The sequence below is a fragment of the Scomber scombrus genome, chromosome 17 (genome assembly GCF_963691925.1).
Source record: "Scomber scombrus chromosome 17, fScoSco1.1, whole genome shotgun sequence".
Lineage (NCBI taxonomy): Eukaryota > Metazoa > Chordata > Actinopteri > Scombriformes > Scombridae > Scomber > Scomber scombrus.
Genome location: NC_084986.1, coordinates 14848654 through 14867596, shown reverse-complemented (window position 1 = coordinate 14867596; position 18943 = coordinate 14848654). Strand labels below are relative to the sequence as shown.

Below are 18943 nucleotides of genomic sequence, written 5' to 3'. Positions count from 1 at the left end.
TTTAAGTTAATATTCTATTCCACATATCTATGCTGTCCTCAGCATATAAAGAGATAAATAATGATATAATAATTAACACTATTTATATAGCACTTTTCTTCTAAAAAAGTTCAAATAAAAAAACAGCAATTAATAACAAAACAACAACAAAAAAGAGAGGGGAATAAAATTAAGTCACACAAAAATATAAAGAAGTGTCCAAAGTGGGATAAAAAAACCCCCAGCTACATATCAAACATTCATAAAAGCTTTCCAATAAAAGATTGTTTTAGGAAGAGATTTTTAACAAGCTAAAGATGTTGCCTGTCTGATCTCGACAGTTTAGATGCCCTAACAGCAAAAGTCTGGTCACTTTTGGTCACTAGTCAAGACATAGGAATAATCAGCAGAGCCTTACCGACGTAAATGCCCCGGCACAGGGGGTCAATAAGTCCTTGATGTAATTTTGTAAGTTGGCAAGTACTGGATTAATATATTCATATCTCTTAGTTCCAGCAGCACTCTGTGCTAGTTGGAGTCAGTGAAGGTGCTCTGACTGAGGCAGGAGAAAATAAATGCATGTAGGACCTTATGTAAATGAATGACCTGACCTGATTATTAAGGTCTTTTAGTTGGACGGAATTTTCACTTGAGCACCAACACAAAAAGTATTCAATCATTTCAAGCAGATTGCTTAATGTTTTTGTCTAAGGTCCCTAGACCAAAAACATTAGACTAGGGACCGAGCCTACAGTGAAGCCGGCTGGTAGAAGTGACCTCGGACTTGCTGTCGTTGAATTTTAAAAAGTTTTGGGGACAGCCAACATTTATCATCACTAAAAAGCAGGCAAAGAGATTATCAAGGCTGCTGGGATTGTTGGTTTGAAGAGAGACAACTGCATGTAATTCAGAATATGTATCCAGCAGGGGGCGGTACGTGTTAACATTGGATAAGGAGGAAACCGTAGAAGAAAGACAGGAACTGAAGGAGAAGGGGACGAATAGCGGACCTGACGCAGTTAGTTGATGACTGTATAAATTGTGATAAATACTATGAAGTAATGGTTAACTGTGGCGGACTTTGGATGCTGCTGTCCAAATCTTCCACGCGGGTGAACAAGGTCGGTGTTTTGAATGCGGAGAGCAGGTCTTAAGGTTTCTGTTAGCTGAGTCTGTGTTATTAGGAGACCACTTCTGCTTAAATCTCGCTTGAAGAACATGATCTCCATTTTTGCGACGGAAACAGTGTTGTGTGTATTTTAAACTAAGCCGTCATTTGAAGTTATGGCGAGCGACTTGGTGAAGTCGTTCGTGCAGATGTGCAAGTATCTGCAGGAGCCCTGCCATGTAGCGAGGTTTCAGAGAATCTGTGGCGTAAAAGGGACTTTTCCGGATAAAGCCACTAAGCCAGACGGCGGGCTGCCGGAGCCGGATAGCTCCGGGCTGAGGAGGAGGGCGCAGCAGGGGGGACGCAGCGTCGGTGTCGGTAACGGGGCCGCCGCCGCCGGGGATGCGGGCGTGTCGCAGGTTAACGGGGTGCAGGGTGATGTTACCCCCGGAGCCGAGCCCGACGGTGAGGACCCAGACACCGCCAGGGCAAAACCGCTCCGAAGAAACTCCCTGACCGGAGATGTGGGTCAAGAGTTCCTCATCCACAACAATTTCCTGTTCTACTTGTTCACTTTTGGGACCGAACTGGGTAACGAGATGTTCTTCATCATCTTCTTCCCGTTCCTCTACTGGAACATCGACGCCCTGGTCAGCAGGAGGCTCATCGTGGTCTGGGCCTGGAACCTGTTCGTGGGTCAGTCCACCAAGGATATGGTCCGCTGGTCCCGGCCGGCCTCCCCTCCTGTCGTGAAGGTGGAGGTCTTCTACAACTCTGAGTACAGCATGCCCTCCACTCACGCCATGACCGGCACCGCCATACCCGGCTGTCTCTTCATGCTGTCCTATGGACGGTGGCAGGTGAGCAGCTTTACACACAGTCAAAAGTTTCAGCTGAACACAAAGTACTGCAATGCAATACTCTGTTAATGAGATTTTCCATTAATAGTTATCAGTAATGAGGATATAATGACAAAGTGGGTAAAGGCAAATAATAAAACAGTCTGTAACTTTACTCTGATGCAGCCTTTAAATAACACTTCAGTCAAATCAAAATATTATGATATCCAAAATCTAAGACGATCTAGTCTCATATCACAATAGCAATATAATATTGATATACTGCCCAGCCCTACTGTGTGTAGGAAAGTTCAACCTCAGTGCACAAGTGGACTTGCCAAAGTGAGCAAACTTCTCGAGATCCTCAGACAGCTTCACTGTTTGGCATTTAGTTTGTAGTTATTTGATTTCAATGGAAATTTAGTTAGTAGTGGTTTGTTGTAGAGTTGAAATGATTAGTTGATTGATCAACAGACAATTAATTGCCTTCTAGTCAGATAACCAATGTAACATTTAAGGAATTCTGTAAGCAAAAATGTCAAAAATTCACAGGTTTTAGCCTTTCAGATGTGAATTTTGCAAATCTGACAGGGAAATGTCTTTGCAGTGTCACAGCTCATTTTTGCCCCAAAAGGCAGTTATACACGTGTAGTAATGTGTTATTACAGACTACCAAGCTTAACCGGATACATCTAAATTGACAAATATCATAATGCTAAACCACTTTTATCCTCTGCCTTCATATTGCATTAGTATTCAGTTGTCCAGCCTTGACCCACAGGATATAAACATGCTTTGATAACCCCCGGGGGAAGGTGGGCAAACAAATTACAGATCCAAGAATTCAAGGGCCCCAAAATCCACAATAAATGCTGATAAATGTGCAACATCTTCCCACACGCAAACATTTCAACATATGTATTTGTGCAGGTGAGGTGTAAATAAAAAAAAGACCAGAGCTCAAGAAACTTACAGAGCACCTGACTTCATGAAATCTAAAAAGCCTACATTACATTTTTTTCTCAAGGCCCCCTCAGTGCCAAGGAGGGTCAGTGGGCCAGTCTGGCTGCCTTTTAAATCCTTGTTAATCCTTGCTGCTCAGTCTCATATGAAGCACAGCAGCCCAGTCTGAACAATAAGAGCAGAATTAATGCCTAGAAGCCACTGTGCTTGATATAAGCTAGGTAGCTTTGATTAACATAATTTATTGGCATTGTGCCTTTACAAGAGACAACCAACAGAGCTGACTGTTTGGACATGATATTGTGTCAGAGAAACTCAAGTGAGGAATGAAAGTGAAGTTTGTTTTTTAAATAAACAAAGACTGGCTGGTTCACATTGTTAGAGGGAGAGATACAGGACTATTGTATGTGTTTTTAGGGGAGGAGAAAGTGTCAAACTACATTTCAGTGCACATTTTGTTCTAAAATACTGATGGACACATTTTGGAAAAAGGGGAATTGCGAAAGTTATTTCACTGCTTTGGAGTCATGAAAGAGAAATAGAGTAGTGAAGCAACAGCCGGGTCAGTCAGCTCAAAGCAATGAAATGTGTTCACTGACTGATAGGGCTGTTAGAGTTTGGATCTTCCACCACCACGATTGAGCAAAGAAGATAAACGCTGCAGATCAGCAGTCGAACTCCTGCCGTCATCTCAAATTGTGGCTGACTGTTACTGACAAGAACACAAGATAAAAGTTGAACCACTGCTGATAAAATGCAAGACACAGAGAAGAGCTACAAATGTGCCTTAAGTCTGTAATCAGTTTGTGATGAGCTAGAGGTACTCGACTTGATAACAAACTAAAAATACATATGAAGGAGAACCCGTTCAATGAACTCTGTCCCCTTCTATGACTGAACCAGGCTCCATATCATAAAGAGAACAGGCAACAAAACTTATATTTATTTTGATGAAATTATCATACAAACAATAAAAAAATTCTGGGTTAATCAGCCTCACTCAAGAGTACAGCCCGACAGGTGCTGGATTTCTGAAGCCAATGTTGATATTTGAGAGCTTAAAAATACTATCATGATATCAGCAAACATTTTTGCTATGAATCTCGAAAAATTGTGACCACATGTATTGAAAATTGCATAGTGAAAAGACAGAGTGAGATGATAGAGGGTGTTTGTGTAGAAAGAGAGAAAAATAAGAAAAAAATACAGACCATGGTGTCACAGCCAGACAGGAAAGAAGCATCTCAAATATGTTCTCCTAGTTGTATACCTGCATAGGGGCTTTGAACTGACTGAACTGCTTGAACTCTCTCTGAGTCACCAAGTTCCCTGCAGGGTCGCGACGTTGAAGGTTGAAGAACTGAAACATTCAAAAGAAAGAGGTTACAAAAGGTTACTCAGGATAAGATGGGGACAATAAACAGTTTCCAGGGAAGGGAGAATATTTATTGTAGGGCTATAAATATATTATATCTAAGATACCACGATATCGATATAATATCGATATCGTGATATCTTAGATTTAGGATATCGTAATATCGTTATATGTCATCAGTGTTGTCTTTTCCTGCGTTTAAATGTTGCATTACTGTAAAAATGTGGAATTTTCTGAACTTACCAGACTTTTGTTATTTATTTTTTACCCACTTTGTCATTATAACCACATTACCGATGATTATTTATCAAACATTTCATCGTGGAAATATTTTGTGAAAGCATCAAGAGACATCTCTACATTATCGTTGCAATATCGATATCGAGGTATTTGGTCAAATATATCGTGATACTTGATTTTGTCCATATCGCCCAGCCCTAATTTATAGCATTAGCTAAATAGTGTTAAAAGACCTACTTTCACCCAGTGATCGTGGCATACATTTCTTTAAAGAAGGATAATAGCCTAATTGTCTTTTAAGGGAGCTTTGAGACTTTGTTGTAATGAAATCTACAGCAGTTGTAATGCCCTGTTAGTAACCTCACCTGTTGCACATCACATTAAACTGACAGCTGGGCTGCAGGTAAACACCATCTTTCAGCAGTTAGCCCCCTTGATAACTGGTAGTACTGGTCTGGTGTACTGTATTGGTACCTTTTTTTAAACGGTGCACATCCTGATAGTTATCTAAAACAACACACTAACGCTTCTACACAACATCAACAGTTTGCTTTTCAGCTGTGAAATTAGTTCTGTTCCAAACTGCAATATCCAAATAGACGTCACTACTTTTCAAAGCAGCTTTACACACCTGCTCTTGTCTATTTATGGAATTGTTTGTGTTTTAATGTAATTTTATGATTTTATGTGAGTCTTTCATGGACGTATGTTTTATGTTGTTTTTGAGTCCCTAACCCAAGACAAATTTCTTATAGACAAAGTTTTTTTGAATCTAGAGTACTGTTCAGTAAGTTGCAAAACAGTCTTTAAAACCAACACGAAAAGGAATCACAATAAGATTGAGGAATGTGATCCAATCCTACACATAGAAAAACAACAGCGTTAAAGAGAGTTAAATATAAAATCATCCATCTGTGTAATTCTTTAAATAGTGTCTTTGTGCTCTCTCTCCCAGTACCCTTTCTTCTTTGGCTTGTGCGTTGCTCTCAGCTGGAGCATCCTGGTCTGTGTAAGCAGGATCTACATGGGAATGCATTCTGTTCTGGTAAGCATATTTAATAAATAACATAAAATAAATAACCCATCACAGAAATATGAATCAAATCAACAATATTAAAGGGGTGCTGCTCCATCTGGACGCGTCGCCTCTGCTGCCACCTATAGGCTTTTTTCATCACAGTTCCAGCTTGACAAGGATAACTCTTTTACCCTTTTTTGACTAAGGTGGTCGGAGGGCCAGTTCATAGCTAATCTTGAACCAGTTCTTTATGTTTCAACAGCCAAAGAACTGGGTCTCTGTGCGGTAAACTGGTTTTAGTGTGGCACCAACTCTTTACTGGTCTACATCAGGGCTTGCGGGTGGGATTATCATGATTAACCAAAACCAACAGCATCAAGAAGACCCCGTTGAACTTCCAGTGCCACTGATTTTATATTACGCAACATCACATATGCCTTGGATGGTTGTAATTGCTGACATGACTCCACTATGTCTGATGCCACATCTCATTCTTTGAAATACCAATGTAGGACAACTTCTACCAGCAGTCCTGGCAGTAGGTTAGCATATCTCTCTTTGAAATCACCCCTGCATATTTTAAATTACTGTGGGTGGAGGAGAGGAGTTGTTAGACCAGTTGTAAAAACTATGGTTCTGTTAGAGTACAAAATAGGGCTTAGGGCATACTCTTATGTCCTCCTCTTGACCCTTTTTTATATTACCATTATGATTAGTGGAAAGAAGCAATAAACACATCAGTAAATACAGTTAGATTAGATACTAAACCATGAAGTCAGTGGATGGGGTTCATGCTAAGTATCAACCAACATTATTTATACTACACTGTTGATCAGTCAGCTCTCTTATCACTTCACGTGATTTCACAGCAATTTTTATGACTTTGAAGAGACAATGGGGTTTCATAAATAAGATGTGAAAAGGTTACATGGTGTCATCTACAGACCACAAAGCAGCCAAGATGTTTTGTTTATCTGATAATGAAATACAACAGAAGAATCTGATAAGGAAGTTTAAAGTGGTTTTAACTTGACAGTTCTGTCATTAAAACTCACCGGAAGGAATCAATGATTTGTAGGACTGTGGATATATCAAACACATGTTTTTATGACTTCAAATGTAAGCACACTGCTGTTAAACTAACTTTTATAACAAATATTCTTGGTTTACAATATGTTTTTTATGTGTGTTGCAGGAAGTGATCACTGGTTTCCTGTACAGCCTTCTTATTCTAGCCTTCTTCTATCAAGTTTTGGACAAGATCGACAGCTACTACATGATGGACCACTATGCTCCACTTGTGATTATCTTCTCACATGTGAGCCTTGGACTTGTGGCTTTTTCCTTGGATTCCTGGAGCACCTCTCGGGGCGACACAGCTCAGGCGTTGGGCACTGGGGCCGGGGTTGCTTTGGCTACCCATGTGAACTATCAGCTGGGGCTGCTGGTCGATCCACCGCTGTCCTCGCTGCCTCTAACTTTGCCACCACTCAGCGTTAGCCTAGTGGTTTGCTCCCTGCTGCGCTTCGTCATCGGAGTCGCTGTCCTGCTCGTCACAAGAATGGTTATGAAAGCACTGACTATTCCGTTCTTATGTCGCCTGTTTGGACTGCCAACAGATGACATCAGACAGGCGCGGCAGCATATGAAAGTAGAGTTGCCATATCGTTACATTGTCTACAGTGTTGTTGGTTTTAGTTGTGTCTCTGTAGTGCCTCTCCTCTTTAGGATCTTTAACCTTGCCTGAATGTTGTGTGGAAACTGTCATGCACTACTGACATCTTCACCTACAGTACATGGTGATCTTTTGAAACAAGATAAAGGCTGTTTCTGCACGACAAAAACTGATTTTAAGGATAAATCTGCTGGTATTCTATATTTTTTATTATTGTAAACATATACCATCAAAAAGACCAAAACCAACAATGAAATTCAACCAACAGGTGTTGATTTTGCAGCTTAGGCCTGAGAGAGTTTCTTCCTCTGTTCCATAGACCTCCATTGTTGTCCAAAAATATTAAAAACACACCCTTGAGCCAAACTGTTGCACTGGGTGGCATGTTCCTTCATTTTTTACACGAACATGGACATTTCAGTTTATTTTGAGTCAGTCCCCCATACACCTGCTCTGTTTACAAGTATCAGTGGCCAAAAAATGTTTGATCACTTTTTAAAGATCAGTAGGAACAGTTGGAAAGTATTGAGACAGACATGGTATATTATTACATTAACAAAAATCTAAAACATCACTTGCCTTATCCTTTAAGCAACCCCTGTGGCCAACACATTTAAGTGTTAACTGGAACTTTGCGAAAAGAAAATGTATCAGATGTATTGTTATAATGCTTGTATCCATCATTGAGGAATCTGTTGTACATTTCCAGATTTGATTAAAACATATAAGAATGTTATTGGGGGGCACCATGCTCTGAAGAATAAACCAAACAGTGAATCAGTAAAGTGTGAAACCACTTCACTTCTCTTTTTTTTGTTTTGTTGCCATGCTTAAATGTAAATCAGCCTGTTAGTAATAAAATGTTATAACTATTTAAGTTTGTATTTGTCAGGGTATCATGATCTCTATTTAAATCTGTTTTTCTCTTTGAGCAGATTTTTAGTGTCATCATTATTTTTCTACTTAAGTCAGCATTATCTCATAACTTCCTCTTTGTATTTTTCTTGTGCTGCAAAAGGGTTTCAAATACATTTGTTTGCAATTTTTGTCCAAATGTAAGTCAAATGCTTTCTGAAATAATAACTTGAAAATATGACATTAAAATAACATATTTTTGATAAAGTATTTTACCATCTTGACTAACTTGAGCAGAAAGAAATCTAATGATACCATACATACTTAATTATTAGCAAATCCAGACATTTTGGCTGTCGCTTCTTAAACAAACTACAGTATATAAGAACTTTACCTCCAGTACTTGCCTGAATGTTGCAATTGTTTAATGTTCTAATAGCGGTTTACTCCAATATTAATGCCAGAGCACTTATCATGAGTACTCATGGAGTATTTATGGGTTTTATTGCCATCAATCCTCTCTGTTGTGCAAAGACTGCATACAAGGAAAATAAATCATTAAAAACATCTAATTTTTGAATCTTTTTTTAATTGTTCTGATTGCATCTTTCTTGCGAATAAGTATCATGGGAGGTCCAATCAATGCCTCTGAGATTTTAGACTAGTTTCCAGACATGTAATCTTCCTGCACATAAACTAAAAACCCTTCAATGACAAAAATCTGAGATTTTAATTGACAACATCACATTTTTGTATTTGCTTGAACACACAATAAGATGTTTTAGTAGTTATCAGTAATTAAAAAGTAATTAATACACATTTAGTTTGAAATTAGTCCTATTAACCAAATTACAATGGAAAAACACTGTTTTGGTAACAAACTTTTGTTCCAGTAAGACAATTCAGCACAAGAGAAAATGTGTCAAATGCTTTAACAAATCCAAATTTAGTTGAGTCTTGTAATTACTGATTGATTTGTGTATAAGTAATAGCTGTATATGCGTGAAAACTACTGCAGAAATATAGGACAATAGCAGTTGTAACTATTGTTTTGATAGCTTGAAAAAAAAAATATTGAGGAAAGTTATGAAGAGTAGGCTGGGGTCATGTTTCTAACTCACAATGCCAAATAGCACATAGGGTTTCTTGTTTAACCTTTGAGCAAGTTAGATAAGATTTTAGGTTTTAATCTGGTTTGTAGTCCACAAACATATCCAGCACTGTCTGCCTCACAGATCTTCTCAGTGCTGTTCAGTTGAACTTTGGGTGATGGCTGCTGATCTAAAGGATTCACAGGGGTGAGTACAACATTATACTAATGGAAGACTTTTACTCTTGGTTGACTGTTGGCAGTAATTCAAGAAGTAATACTCAACAGAAACGTAACCAGGCGTGATTAAAAAGACCATATATGGAATTAAATGATTTTTCCCTATTATAGAGCGTGGAAACGTTTGTTTTTTCTCACTTGGCTGTTACAGAATGAGATATTATTCAAGCTCTATTTTAAAGCTTCTCATGTATCTCCAAGTTTTCCAAGCTCGGCCACTCCCAAGTACCAACAACCTTTAATATACTCATTTTATAGACATATGCACGTCCTCTTGGTTTAAACACCATTCTGGATGTCCAGATGTGGCTCCTTTTATCTATAAAAAACATACCAACAGGGCACTAAAAGTGGCTAAACTGACTTTTTATGATGTATTATACTTCTTTGATATCTGGAAACAATAAGTCCTGGGTTTGTGAGTGTCATAGTATATGTTTGTCACTTTTCATGCATACATGTTCAGTAGGCTCCATGTCACTATTTTAAAAAAGAGCAAAAGTTAATTTTTCTAATTCCTTCAAATGCTAAACATACAAGTATGGTTGTAATTTTCATCAAGAGAGCCATTTATACAACAGAAAAATACAGTAGTTGTAAATAATTTAGATTTTTCTAGCCTATATTTGATTTGATAAGATATTAAGTGATAAGTAGTTTCATTGCATGCAAATGTACAACATGCAGCATGTGCTTGTTAGTTTAGTTGAAAGTATGGAGCCTTGAGAGCACACTAGTCTTTGTTTATGTGTTTATTGTCCATGCAGTGTTTGCTATACTCATCATGCTTGTGTAATTTCACATGTTTTTATTTTGTACTTAGAGATGAAGTGTTTAGCTAAAGGTTGAAATGAAGAACATGGGCAGCAGAGTTTTATTGAAACACACGTCAGCTACATGTTTGGACTCTGCTTAAATGGGCATTTGTAAGAAATAGACGGAGCCCCACTAACAAAGTGTTTATAGTTACGGGTGTGAACAGAAATCTTTACATTTTTTATCGTACCTGATTCACGGCTCCAGCAAACAGACGAGACCAGATGTTTAACGTAGATTTGTGCAACTCTCACTTTGGTTAAGATCTGGTTAGGTTTTGTGCACCACAAATACTTGGTGAAGATTAGGAAAAGACCCTAGTTTTGGTTACAATGATAACTCTCGCGAGATATTTTGCTGCGAGTCGTGGGTCTGGGGTTACCACGGTTACCGTCTGACCCCCGAGCAAAGGGCTGTGGGTGCTTTTATTTTTTAAACATCGGGGGGGGGTAAACCGGAAGTCTGGACTTTTCCTCTTTCCGCTACTTTAGTGTAAAGTGGGTGATATTTTTATCCTAGGACGGTAAAATCATGACCCACCCTACTCAGCCTCTGATTGGCTTACGCTGATATTGTTTCCCTAACCCTGACCAATCTCACTCCTCATGCCTGATGATGCTAAACCCAACAGCAAGTACTAGCCAATCAGAGTCCGAGATAGGCGGGTCATGACCTCGCCATCCTAGTAGAAGTAATAGTCGTACACAGCATAGTAAGTTAGCAGGTAAATGGGCAATGACAATGCTAGAGTTAGTAAACATTTAAACTCACACACTGCCGTGAAAAGTATGGAAAAGGTAGCATCTTTGCTAGTTTTGTAGAAATTAGTTCGTTATGCCCGTCGCTTGTTGTAACTGCTCGCTAACTGGCCGTTTGGTTCCTTTTGATCGTTTTAAGTTGGTCTAAAGTTAGCTTGTCTAAGGTTAGCTGGGTTAAAAACAACAACAGTAAATGTAAAGTTTACCTGGCAAAAATATTAGTGTTAGTCCTCTGCCGCCAGCGCAGATGCCTCGTGTGGAAAAATTAAATGGCAAAGCGAAACAAAGGTAAGACTGGGAAGCAGTTACACCTCCTGCAGGGACACTGACAGAGATGCAAAGTATGTAGGGATGTTACTAACAGCTTTATAGACTGCAGGGTTTTAAATAACTGCACCACTTATTTAGTGGACCTCGAAGTGGTCTTTCAGTTTTTGCTTTATAGATAATGGCCACTGTCATATACACCATACACAAGTTAAGTCATTGTTTATTCCATTGCTAGTATTACAAGGAAACTGGTAAATATCAGAAGAATATAAACATGATAAAATCACACTTTACATGTAGGTACCTGGAGCCAGGATTCAAATGCTGCAGTTTTCAATTGTGCATTTGTCCATTTATCTCTCTCTCTCTCTCTGTGCATAACTCAGACCAAAACTAGACTGGAGGTTCATACAGAGGTTCTGCGGTATCCAGAAGATCCTGTTTCCATCATGGACCAGTCAAAATGTCCTGATGTTTGCGACACTGCTCTGTGTCACTCTGACAGGTAACTTCCCACCGTTACAAAACACTGTGCAAGAGGAGAAGTATGACAGCCACATGGGGAAATACATTGTTACAATCAGATAAAGCGAGCTACAAAATGGCTGTTAATGAAATGTAAGATTTATTTTTGTCACACTAATGAATCATCATCACAAGACATATTGGGTAATGCCTTTTGTTACATTGTAAAGCTACACTTCAGATATCAGCAGAGTGCTTACTGTGTTTCTTTGCTGCTGACCTTTAGCTCAAAGTATTGCTGAATTTCCTGTGCATTCTTTTACGAGTGTCTGTTTTGCGCTAACACATCTTTTTTTCCTACTATCAGAGCAGCTGATCATTTACCAAGTGGGTGTCCTCCCCAGTCACTTCTACAACGTGCTGGCAGACAAAGATTACCCAGCCTTCAAGAGTCTGGTGGGCACAGCTATTGTGCTCATTTTAATCAATTCCACAGTAAGTTAAGCTATCTACTGATCGCTCATTAAGCACAAAACCAGCTTCAAGTCATTCATGTAATTTCCCTTTTGGTTAGCTCTGCCTGACCGCTCTTCATACCTGGTAAAAATATTGAAAATCTGGGTTCTTCACTTAGAATTGCTTTTTTTGCACATCTTTATGTAAGTAATCAATATATAATATATAATATATAATAATATATAATATAATATATACCTCAGGTTAGAAAAGGTTGATTATCTTTGTGTGAGACAAGATTTAAACATCCCAATATTTTTTTTACCAAAACTTCAGAGATAATGAATCCATCCATATAGATAGGGCAGTTTGATTCCTCAAAGTTTTAATATCTTGCAGCTGCTTTTTTGCCACAGTTATCAAAGCAAATTTGTAATTGTACATGAGTAAAGTACACCAGTAGTTTACACAGTTCATTGACCTAATTATGATAGAGTAATGTGTAGGGACTGTCTTATCTTCTTCTTTCTTTTATTTTATTGTATGACAACATATTTCATTTATGATTGCTTTTACAAGTGACAGACCATTAAAAGGTCAGGACGGTATGACATATACACTTTTATTGCCTGCACACGCTTTGAATTTTGAACCTGAGAAATTGTAAACATTAATGACAACATATTACTGGAGAGATATTTTATAGGCAGGTTAGTTCATAAATCATACTAGTTTCCTGATTTGTCTTTCTTTTCCCCCTAATATACAAAGTTTCTTCCTCTCTTTCTTTCTCTTTCTCAGTTGAAAAGTATGGACCAGTATATTTGCAATCAGATGTATGTTAGCTGGAGGAAGACGCTAACTGAGAGCCTCCATACGGCGTACTTCCAGGGCAGAGTGTATTACACACTCAACGTACTCAGGGAGGACATAGATAACCCGTAAGTCTTCTTCTTCTACTTCTGCTTCTTCTCCTTCTTCTTTACTTTAGTTTTGCTTCAGAATACAAGCAATAATCCATAAGTCATTGTCGTCTTCTACTACTTCTACTTCTTCCTCTATTTCTGTGCTCATTTGAGGGTATGATCACAGATGTAATTTCAGTTCATTAGAGGTTTACATTTTTATAACTATGTAAAATAAAGATTTGCATCATATCACGTGGCTATTTGAATATTAAACATCTACTAATAAAGTAGAATATAGTAAAAAAAAAAAAAAACTGGTGTTTTCTTTGTGTTTGTTTCTGTCTGACTTGCAGAGACCAGCGAATCAGTCAGGATGCAGAGAGGTTGTGTAAGCAGATGAGCACCATGGCCAGTCGTCTGATTGTTTCACCCTTCACACTGACTTACTACACCTACCACTGCTTTCACAGGTGAGTTTGGAGCGTACCGTGGCAACATGTGACACACTTTCATATGTCACGTTCATACGTATTTAAGTTCATAAGTATTTACAAACACTATCGGATGTGGTTGCATTCCTAGAGACGTGTGTGATGATATGATGATTATCATATGAGTTTAAGGAAAGCACATAGAGGTTAATTGAGACAGTTGTCAAAAGTAAACAGCATCCCCTTTTTACACCATTTTTAGCACTACACACAAGAGACAAGAAAGGCCGTCTGTCATCAGTCAGCCTGTCAGTATAATTGAAAGTAGACATTCATGAAAGACAGAAAACAGGAAAGAGTTTCACAGCCTGCTGAAACTGCAAGTTCATTTAAGTTGAGGTGGAAAGAATTTACAGTTGTCTTTTGTTCAACTTGAAACTCTCATTTCTGTTCTGTAATTGCAGTGAAATGACACTTTGTGAACTATTTGTTTTTTTGCTCTGTTTAATTTTTTATTAAATCTTTTATGTATTTTTCTTGTCATTGCCTTAATGTGTTATCTTAAAGCATTTATATGCCTTTATATAAATCACTGAGTTTTCTGTGTGTTTGGTATATACAGTAAATAACGTAACCTTTCTTTGCAGCACCGGCTGGATCGGCCCTGTGAGCATCTTTGGCTACTTTGTGGTTGGAACCATTGCCAACAAAATACTGATGGGTCCGATTGTGTCGACTCTGTTTGAGCAAGAAAAATTGGAAGGAGACTTCAGGTATGTTTAATATATGTACATAGTGTATAAACTTCACTGAGTATGTGAATAAGAGTTTGTGCTGACAAACAAGAAAAGATGGATTGATTTAAATGGCCAGTCAACATGTGATTTTCTGAACTTCAACAGTCCTTTGTTAAGAGGAAGTATCTGTTGACCTTGGCTCACCACTTTGTGCTTTTCAGGAAATAACACAGGATATGTGTCAGCTATAATAGTCTGTCCCTGAAGGGGCATTGTAATTTAATCTGTCACGAGATGAAATATTGAGGATTTGTGTTAAAGGGAAGACAGTCTAAAGTTCAAGTGTTTTTTTTCCTTTTAGAGAAATAAAACGTTTTTATATTTACAGATTCAAGCACATGCAGATTCGTGTCAATGCAGAGCCTGCAGCTTTTTACAGGTGAGGCACAAGCACATCATTTACAGAGCTGGATCAACATGTTGTCACATTTTATTTAGTTCTGCTGTTTAGTTCTTCATGTCTACAGGGTTTGCTGCAATGGAAAATACAGAGATTGCCAAAAGGTTTAGCTTATACAGTAATTCTACTTTGCCACTTAAAAAAGCAGAGTATCTGGCACTATTTGAATTGTCCTGACACATCAAATCCCATCAGCCTTTTGGTTAAAGCAAGCTGTAACAAATTCTACCATCTGTTTGTAGATCTGGTAAAGTCGAGCACATGAGGACCAACAGAAGATTGCAGGCTCTGCTGCAAATTCAACAGAGACTCATAAACAAAGAGCTCTGGCTTTATAGTAAGAACACCCTACACACACCCTGTACACACCCTGTACACACCCTGCACACACCCTGTACACACCCTGCACACACCCTGCACACATCCTAACCCTTCACACATCCACACAGATACTCAAACACACTCACAGGTCACATTGATTAAATTGTAGAATTAACCTCTGATCTCTCTTCTCTCAGTTGGGGTGAACACTTTTGACTACCTCGGAGGTTTCCTCAGTTACATTATAATCGCCATCCCCATCTTCACTGGTATCTATGATGATCTCACTCCTGGTGAACTCAGTGCACTTATCAGCAAGGTCAGCATGTTGCACTGCTTTCTGTTTTGTTCTATTTCTTTCTTGTTCTATCCTTCCCCCATTTCTCAAAGAAAATTTCTCAGAGAAATTCACAACATTTTAATCAATTTTGAAGCAAATGCTGGAGAGTCTCAGTTATTTGTCCCCAAAGGTCAATTTGCATGTACAAAATGAAGTATAAAATAAACAAGTTCAAATTATTTATACTTCATGAATAAAAATATTAAATTGTTAAAAATGTACATTTATATCACGAATATACAGTATGCAGAGTATAGTTGAAACAGCAGAGGTTATGCATGTTTCAACTGCAGAAAGTGACTGATTGAAATGTGAGAATTTCACCACTGGGTGGCAGTAAAAGCTTTCTCCTGCTAAAACAATTCATGCTGAGTTCATGTCTGTTGTTAAACATCCAATGTCTTAAAAAGTGTTATAGTAGCTTCCTAGCTTCATGTAGACATGTATATTAAAGTATCACCATCACCTAGTGTTAAATAGCCTTGTCTCTTGTATTTCATGTTGTTCTTCAATGTACCTTGTTGCTGCTGCTGTGTTGTCTCATTCTTCTTTAAATAACCTTTTACTCTCTGCTTTGATTCTTCCTGTCCTTGTTCATATTCAGAACGCCTTCGTGTGCATCTATTTGATAAATGGCTTCTCGCAGCTAATAGACCTGTCAACCACTCTGTCAGATGTTGCTGGATACACCCACAGGTATCACACAGCATACTTAAATTCACCTTATTAGCACAGATGATGGAAGTAGCTTTCGTGCATGCCCCCTCCACCTTTTTTTCTCACTGTGTGTGTGTGTGTGTGTGTGTGTGTGTGTGTGTGTGTGTGTGTGTGTGTGTGTGTGTGTGTGTGTGTGTGTGTGTGTGTGTGTGTGTGTGTGTGTGTGTGTGTGTGTGTGTGTGTGTGTGTGTGTGTGTGTGTGTGTTGGTCAGGATCGGAGAGCTGAGGGAGGTGATGGATGATATCCTACACAAGCAGTGTGACTATGACCCGGCATCAGGGGAATGTTACGACTTTGACAGGTTTGTGTGAGGACTTGCACATCAATATCTGCTGAAAAAAAGGACAATGAAGAGAATTTAAGCATCAGGCTGTATGTTAAGAGAGTGCACACGTGGCTGAAATTAAATTAGAATGAGAACACAAAAGAAATTAATTTTATCTTTCCAAACAGTGACTTCAATGTCCATGCAGACCCTGTGGACACTGCCTTCATCGTCGACCATCTTTCATATAAATCTCCTTATTCAGACGAGTTGCTGGTGGAGGATCTGAGTCTGAAAATCAGTCAGGGAACACATCTGCTGGTGGTGGGGAACACAGGGACTGGCAAGACATCTTTGCTGAGGGTCCTCAACCGACTCTGGGAGGCACAGAGTGGTGAGAGGGCAAAAAAAGGACAGAGGGGAAAATGTTTCAGCTTGGTTAAATGACTAACATGACTTCACAGATGATGGGATATCCTTCACTTATGTATTTAAAATATGAAGAAAGAGGATGTATTTGCTCATTTGTCTGCCTATGTCCATTTTTTAATTCTTCACCTCAGGTTTTGTCCAGATGACAACATGTTTTGGGCCCAGAGGAACTCTCTTCCTGCCACAAAAACCTTACCTGACAGATGGCACTCTGCGTGAACAGGTCACTCTCTTCTTTCATGTTGTTTTTCTTCAAGGATTTCTTTCTCTATAGAGCCTGTAGCTTGTCTAAATAATGATTTGACTGGAACTCTTCTCTCCAACAGGTGATCTACCCACTGAAGGATATTTACCCTGCATCAGGTATCAAGAGTCACTGTCACCCAACAGTTAACTGTAAAATGAATAAAAGCACAAAAAGCATGTAGTAAATACACACAATGTGTGCCATGTGAACCACTCTTAGTTTAGCCTACATATTGTTGAAGAGTTTGGACTTCTGTATTCATTTGGACTCTTGAGAGCAATTACATTACATATCTAACAGGCACCAAGAAATATTTTATTAAAGGTTTAAAGCAATTCTAGCACAGCAGCTTTTATGTTGCCTAATAATTTTGAAGTTTATATAATCTTGTAAAAGTGATCATGAATACAGCAGATTAATGCTGTACTGAAAGGAATGAATACAGAGCAATATTCATAATAAAAAAGTAACTTGTCTTGGTTTTCACTTGAAGCTTTGTGTCGCTCCTGCCCCATAAATTCACTGGAGTAATTGATAACTGATTTTCTTATTTTCAGGGTCAGTGGACGATGACAGAATTATTAAGTTCCTGGAGTTAGCTGGGGTGGTAAGTGGCTTTTCTCCTTATATACTTTACTAAACTAAAATCCTCCTTTTTTATCACTATGTCTGTTCACCTTGCATTATTCATTTACTGAATGTTAAATTTGAACAATTGAATCTCTGTGCTCCAGTCCAGTATCCTAAAGCGGACGGGTGGGCTGGATGAAAAAGTGGACTGGAGCTGGTAAGAGTGAATGCAAGAATAATACACAATAAATGTGTCTATTATGTGTGGCTGTGCAACGGTCACAGTAACACATCACTTCTTCAAAGGTGCCACAAAGTGATGCATGCTCTGATCTAGTTTTTCTCTGCAGGTATGATGTTCTGTCTCCGGGAGAAATGCAGCGTCTCTGTTTTGCACGACTCTTCTACCTGCAGCCTAAATACGCAGGTGTGTTGCTCTGCCTCTCTGATAAGTATTCATGAAAGCCTCTCAGCAATAAAGGTTTTTATAATTCTGAGACTGTACTTTCAGAGGTGTTAGGGGCTGTGCAGTATCTGAATTAATGAACAGATAAAAGAATAAATTTAGCTTTGGTAAAACATGACTGTGTCCTCTGTGTTGGAGGTGATTGCTTTCTTGAACTGATTGATTTTATTTCTATTTACTTGCAGTGTTGGATGAGGCCACCAGTGCTTTGACTGAGGAAGCGGAGGGACAGCTGTACCGAACCTGTAAACAGCTCGGCATGACTTTGGTCAGTCTGGGACATCGTAGCAGCCTGGAAAAGGTAAACTGAACGCAAGCAAACTGGACCTCCCAGTCCCAAAACCACCATAGAATTAAAAGGACGGCTGTTTGGCACCAAAAGATCCAAAACTAGAGGAATTATATTGATCAAGAAATTTTGAAATTACATTTGTTTATAATTTTGTGTGTGTATTTTCTGCAAATGCCCTGTTTTGCTAAATATCAAGAAATAATCATATTTTACATGCCTCTGAAACTTTTTTTTTCTGTTGGTCTATTCGTATGTGATTCTGTATCTTGCTTTGTTTGTTTTAACACCCCTCCTCCTCTTGCTGATAAGATGTTCTCTAAGCTGCCGCTGTCAAGGTGTTAACTCTGTTTACTTTTCTGTTTTGCACAGTACCATGATGTCCAGTTGAAACTTTGTGGAGGAGGTCGGTGGGAGTTAACTAAATTAAAAGGAGCCAGCGGAAGCCCCAATCTCTGAGATGAAGCCATATAACCACAGAGTCATTTCTTTTGAATCCTGAACTGGCAGGCAGGGTCAGTGTGGGAGGACAGAAAACACTCCTTAAATTCCTCCATAACCAGCTGCTGCAGTTGAGGCGATATATTGCACACATCCAGTCTGTATGTATTT

The 18943-nt window shown here is 38.8% G+C and overlaps 2 protein-coding genes across 4 annotated transcripts; both read left to right on the top strand.

The window, feature by feature from the left end:
• The first annotated feature begins 972 nt into the window (after positions 1 to 972).
• Positions 973 to 8619, top strand: LOC133997908 (sphingosine-1-phosphate phosphatase 1-like). The gene is made up of 3 exons (XM_062437640.1): positions 973 to 1947; positions 5460 to 5549; positions 6718 to 8619. The coding sequence occupies exons 1-3, from the start codon at positions 1264 to 1266 to the stop codon at positions 7267 to 7269; spliced, it is 1326 nt and encodes a 441-aa protein (XP_062293624.1). The 5' UTR covers positions 973 to 1263; the 3' UTR covers positions 7270 to 8619.
• Positions 8620 to 10940: 2321 nt separating this feature from the next.
• abcd4 (ATP-binding cassette, sub-family D (ALD), member 4) lies at positions 10941 to 18838 on the top strand. 3 transcript variants are annotated; one of them, XM_062437042.1, is made up of 19 exons: positions 10941 to 11244; positions 11613 to 11731; positions 12059 to 12186; positions 12949 to 13088; positions 13409 to 13525; positions 14134 to 14259; positions 14612 to 14662; positions 14926 to 15020; positions 15202 to 15323; positions 15949 to 16040; positions 16274 to 16363; positions 16516 to 16721; positions 16891 to 16982; positions 17086 to 17122; positions 17564 to 17613; positions 17741 to 17793; positions 17927 to 18003; positions 18228 to 18343; positions 18704 to 18838. In XM_062437042.1, the coding sequence occupies exons 1-19, from the start codon at positions 11204 to 11206 to the stop codon at positions 18788 to 18790; spliced, it is 1839 nt and encodes a 612-aa protein (XP_062293026.1). In that variant the 5' UTR covers positions 10941 to 11203; the 3' UTR covers positions 18791 to 18838. The 3 variants fall into 3 exon arrangements, 2 of the variants coding, with proteins under 2 accessions (XP_062293026.1, XP_062293027.1); XR_009927298.1 differs by lacking the exon at positions 18704 to 18838 and having other exon boundaries at positions 17914 to 18003; positions 18228 to 18284; XM_062437043.1 differs by lacking the exon at positions 10941 to 11244 and having other exon boundaries at positions 11615 to 11731; positions 12064 to 12186.
• The last annotated feature ends 105 nt before the right edge of the window (positions 18839 to 18943 follow it).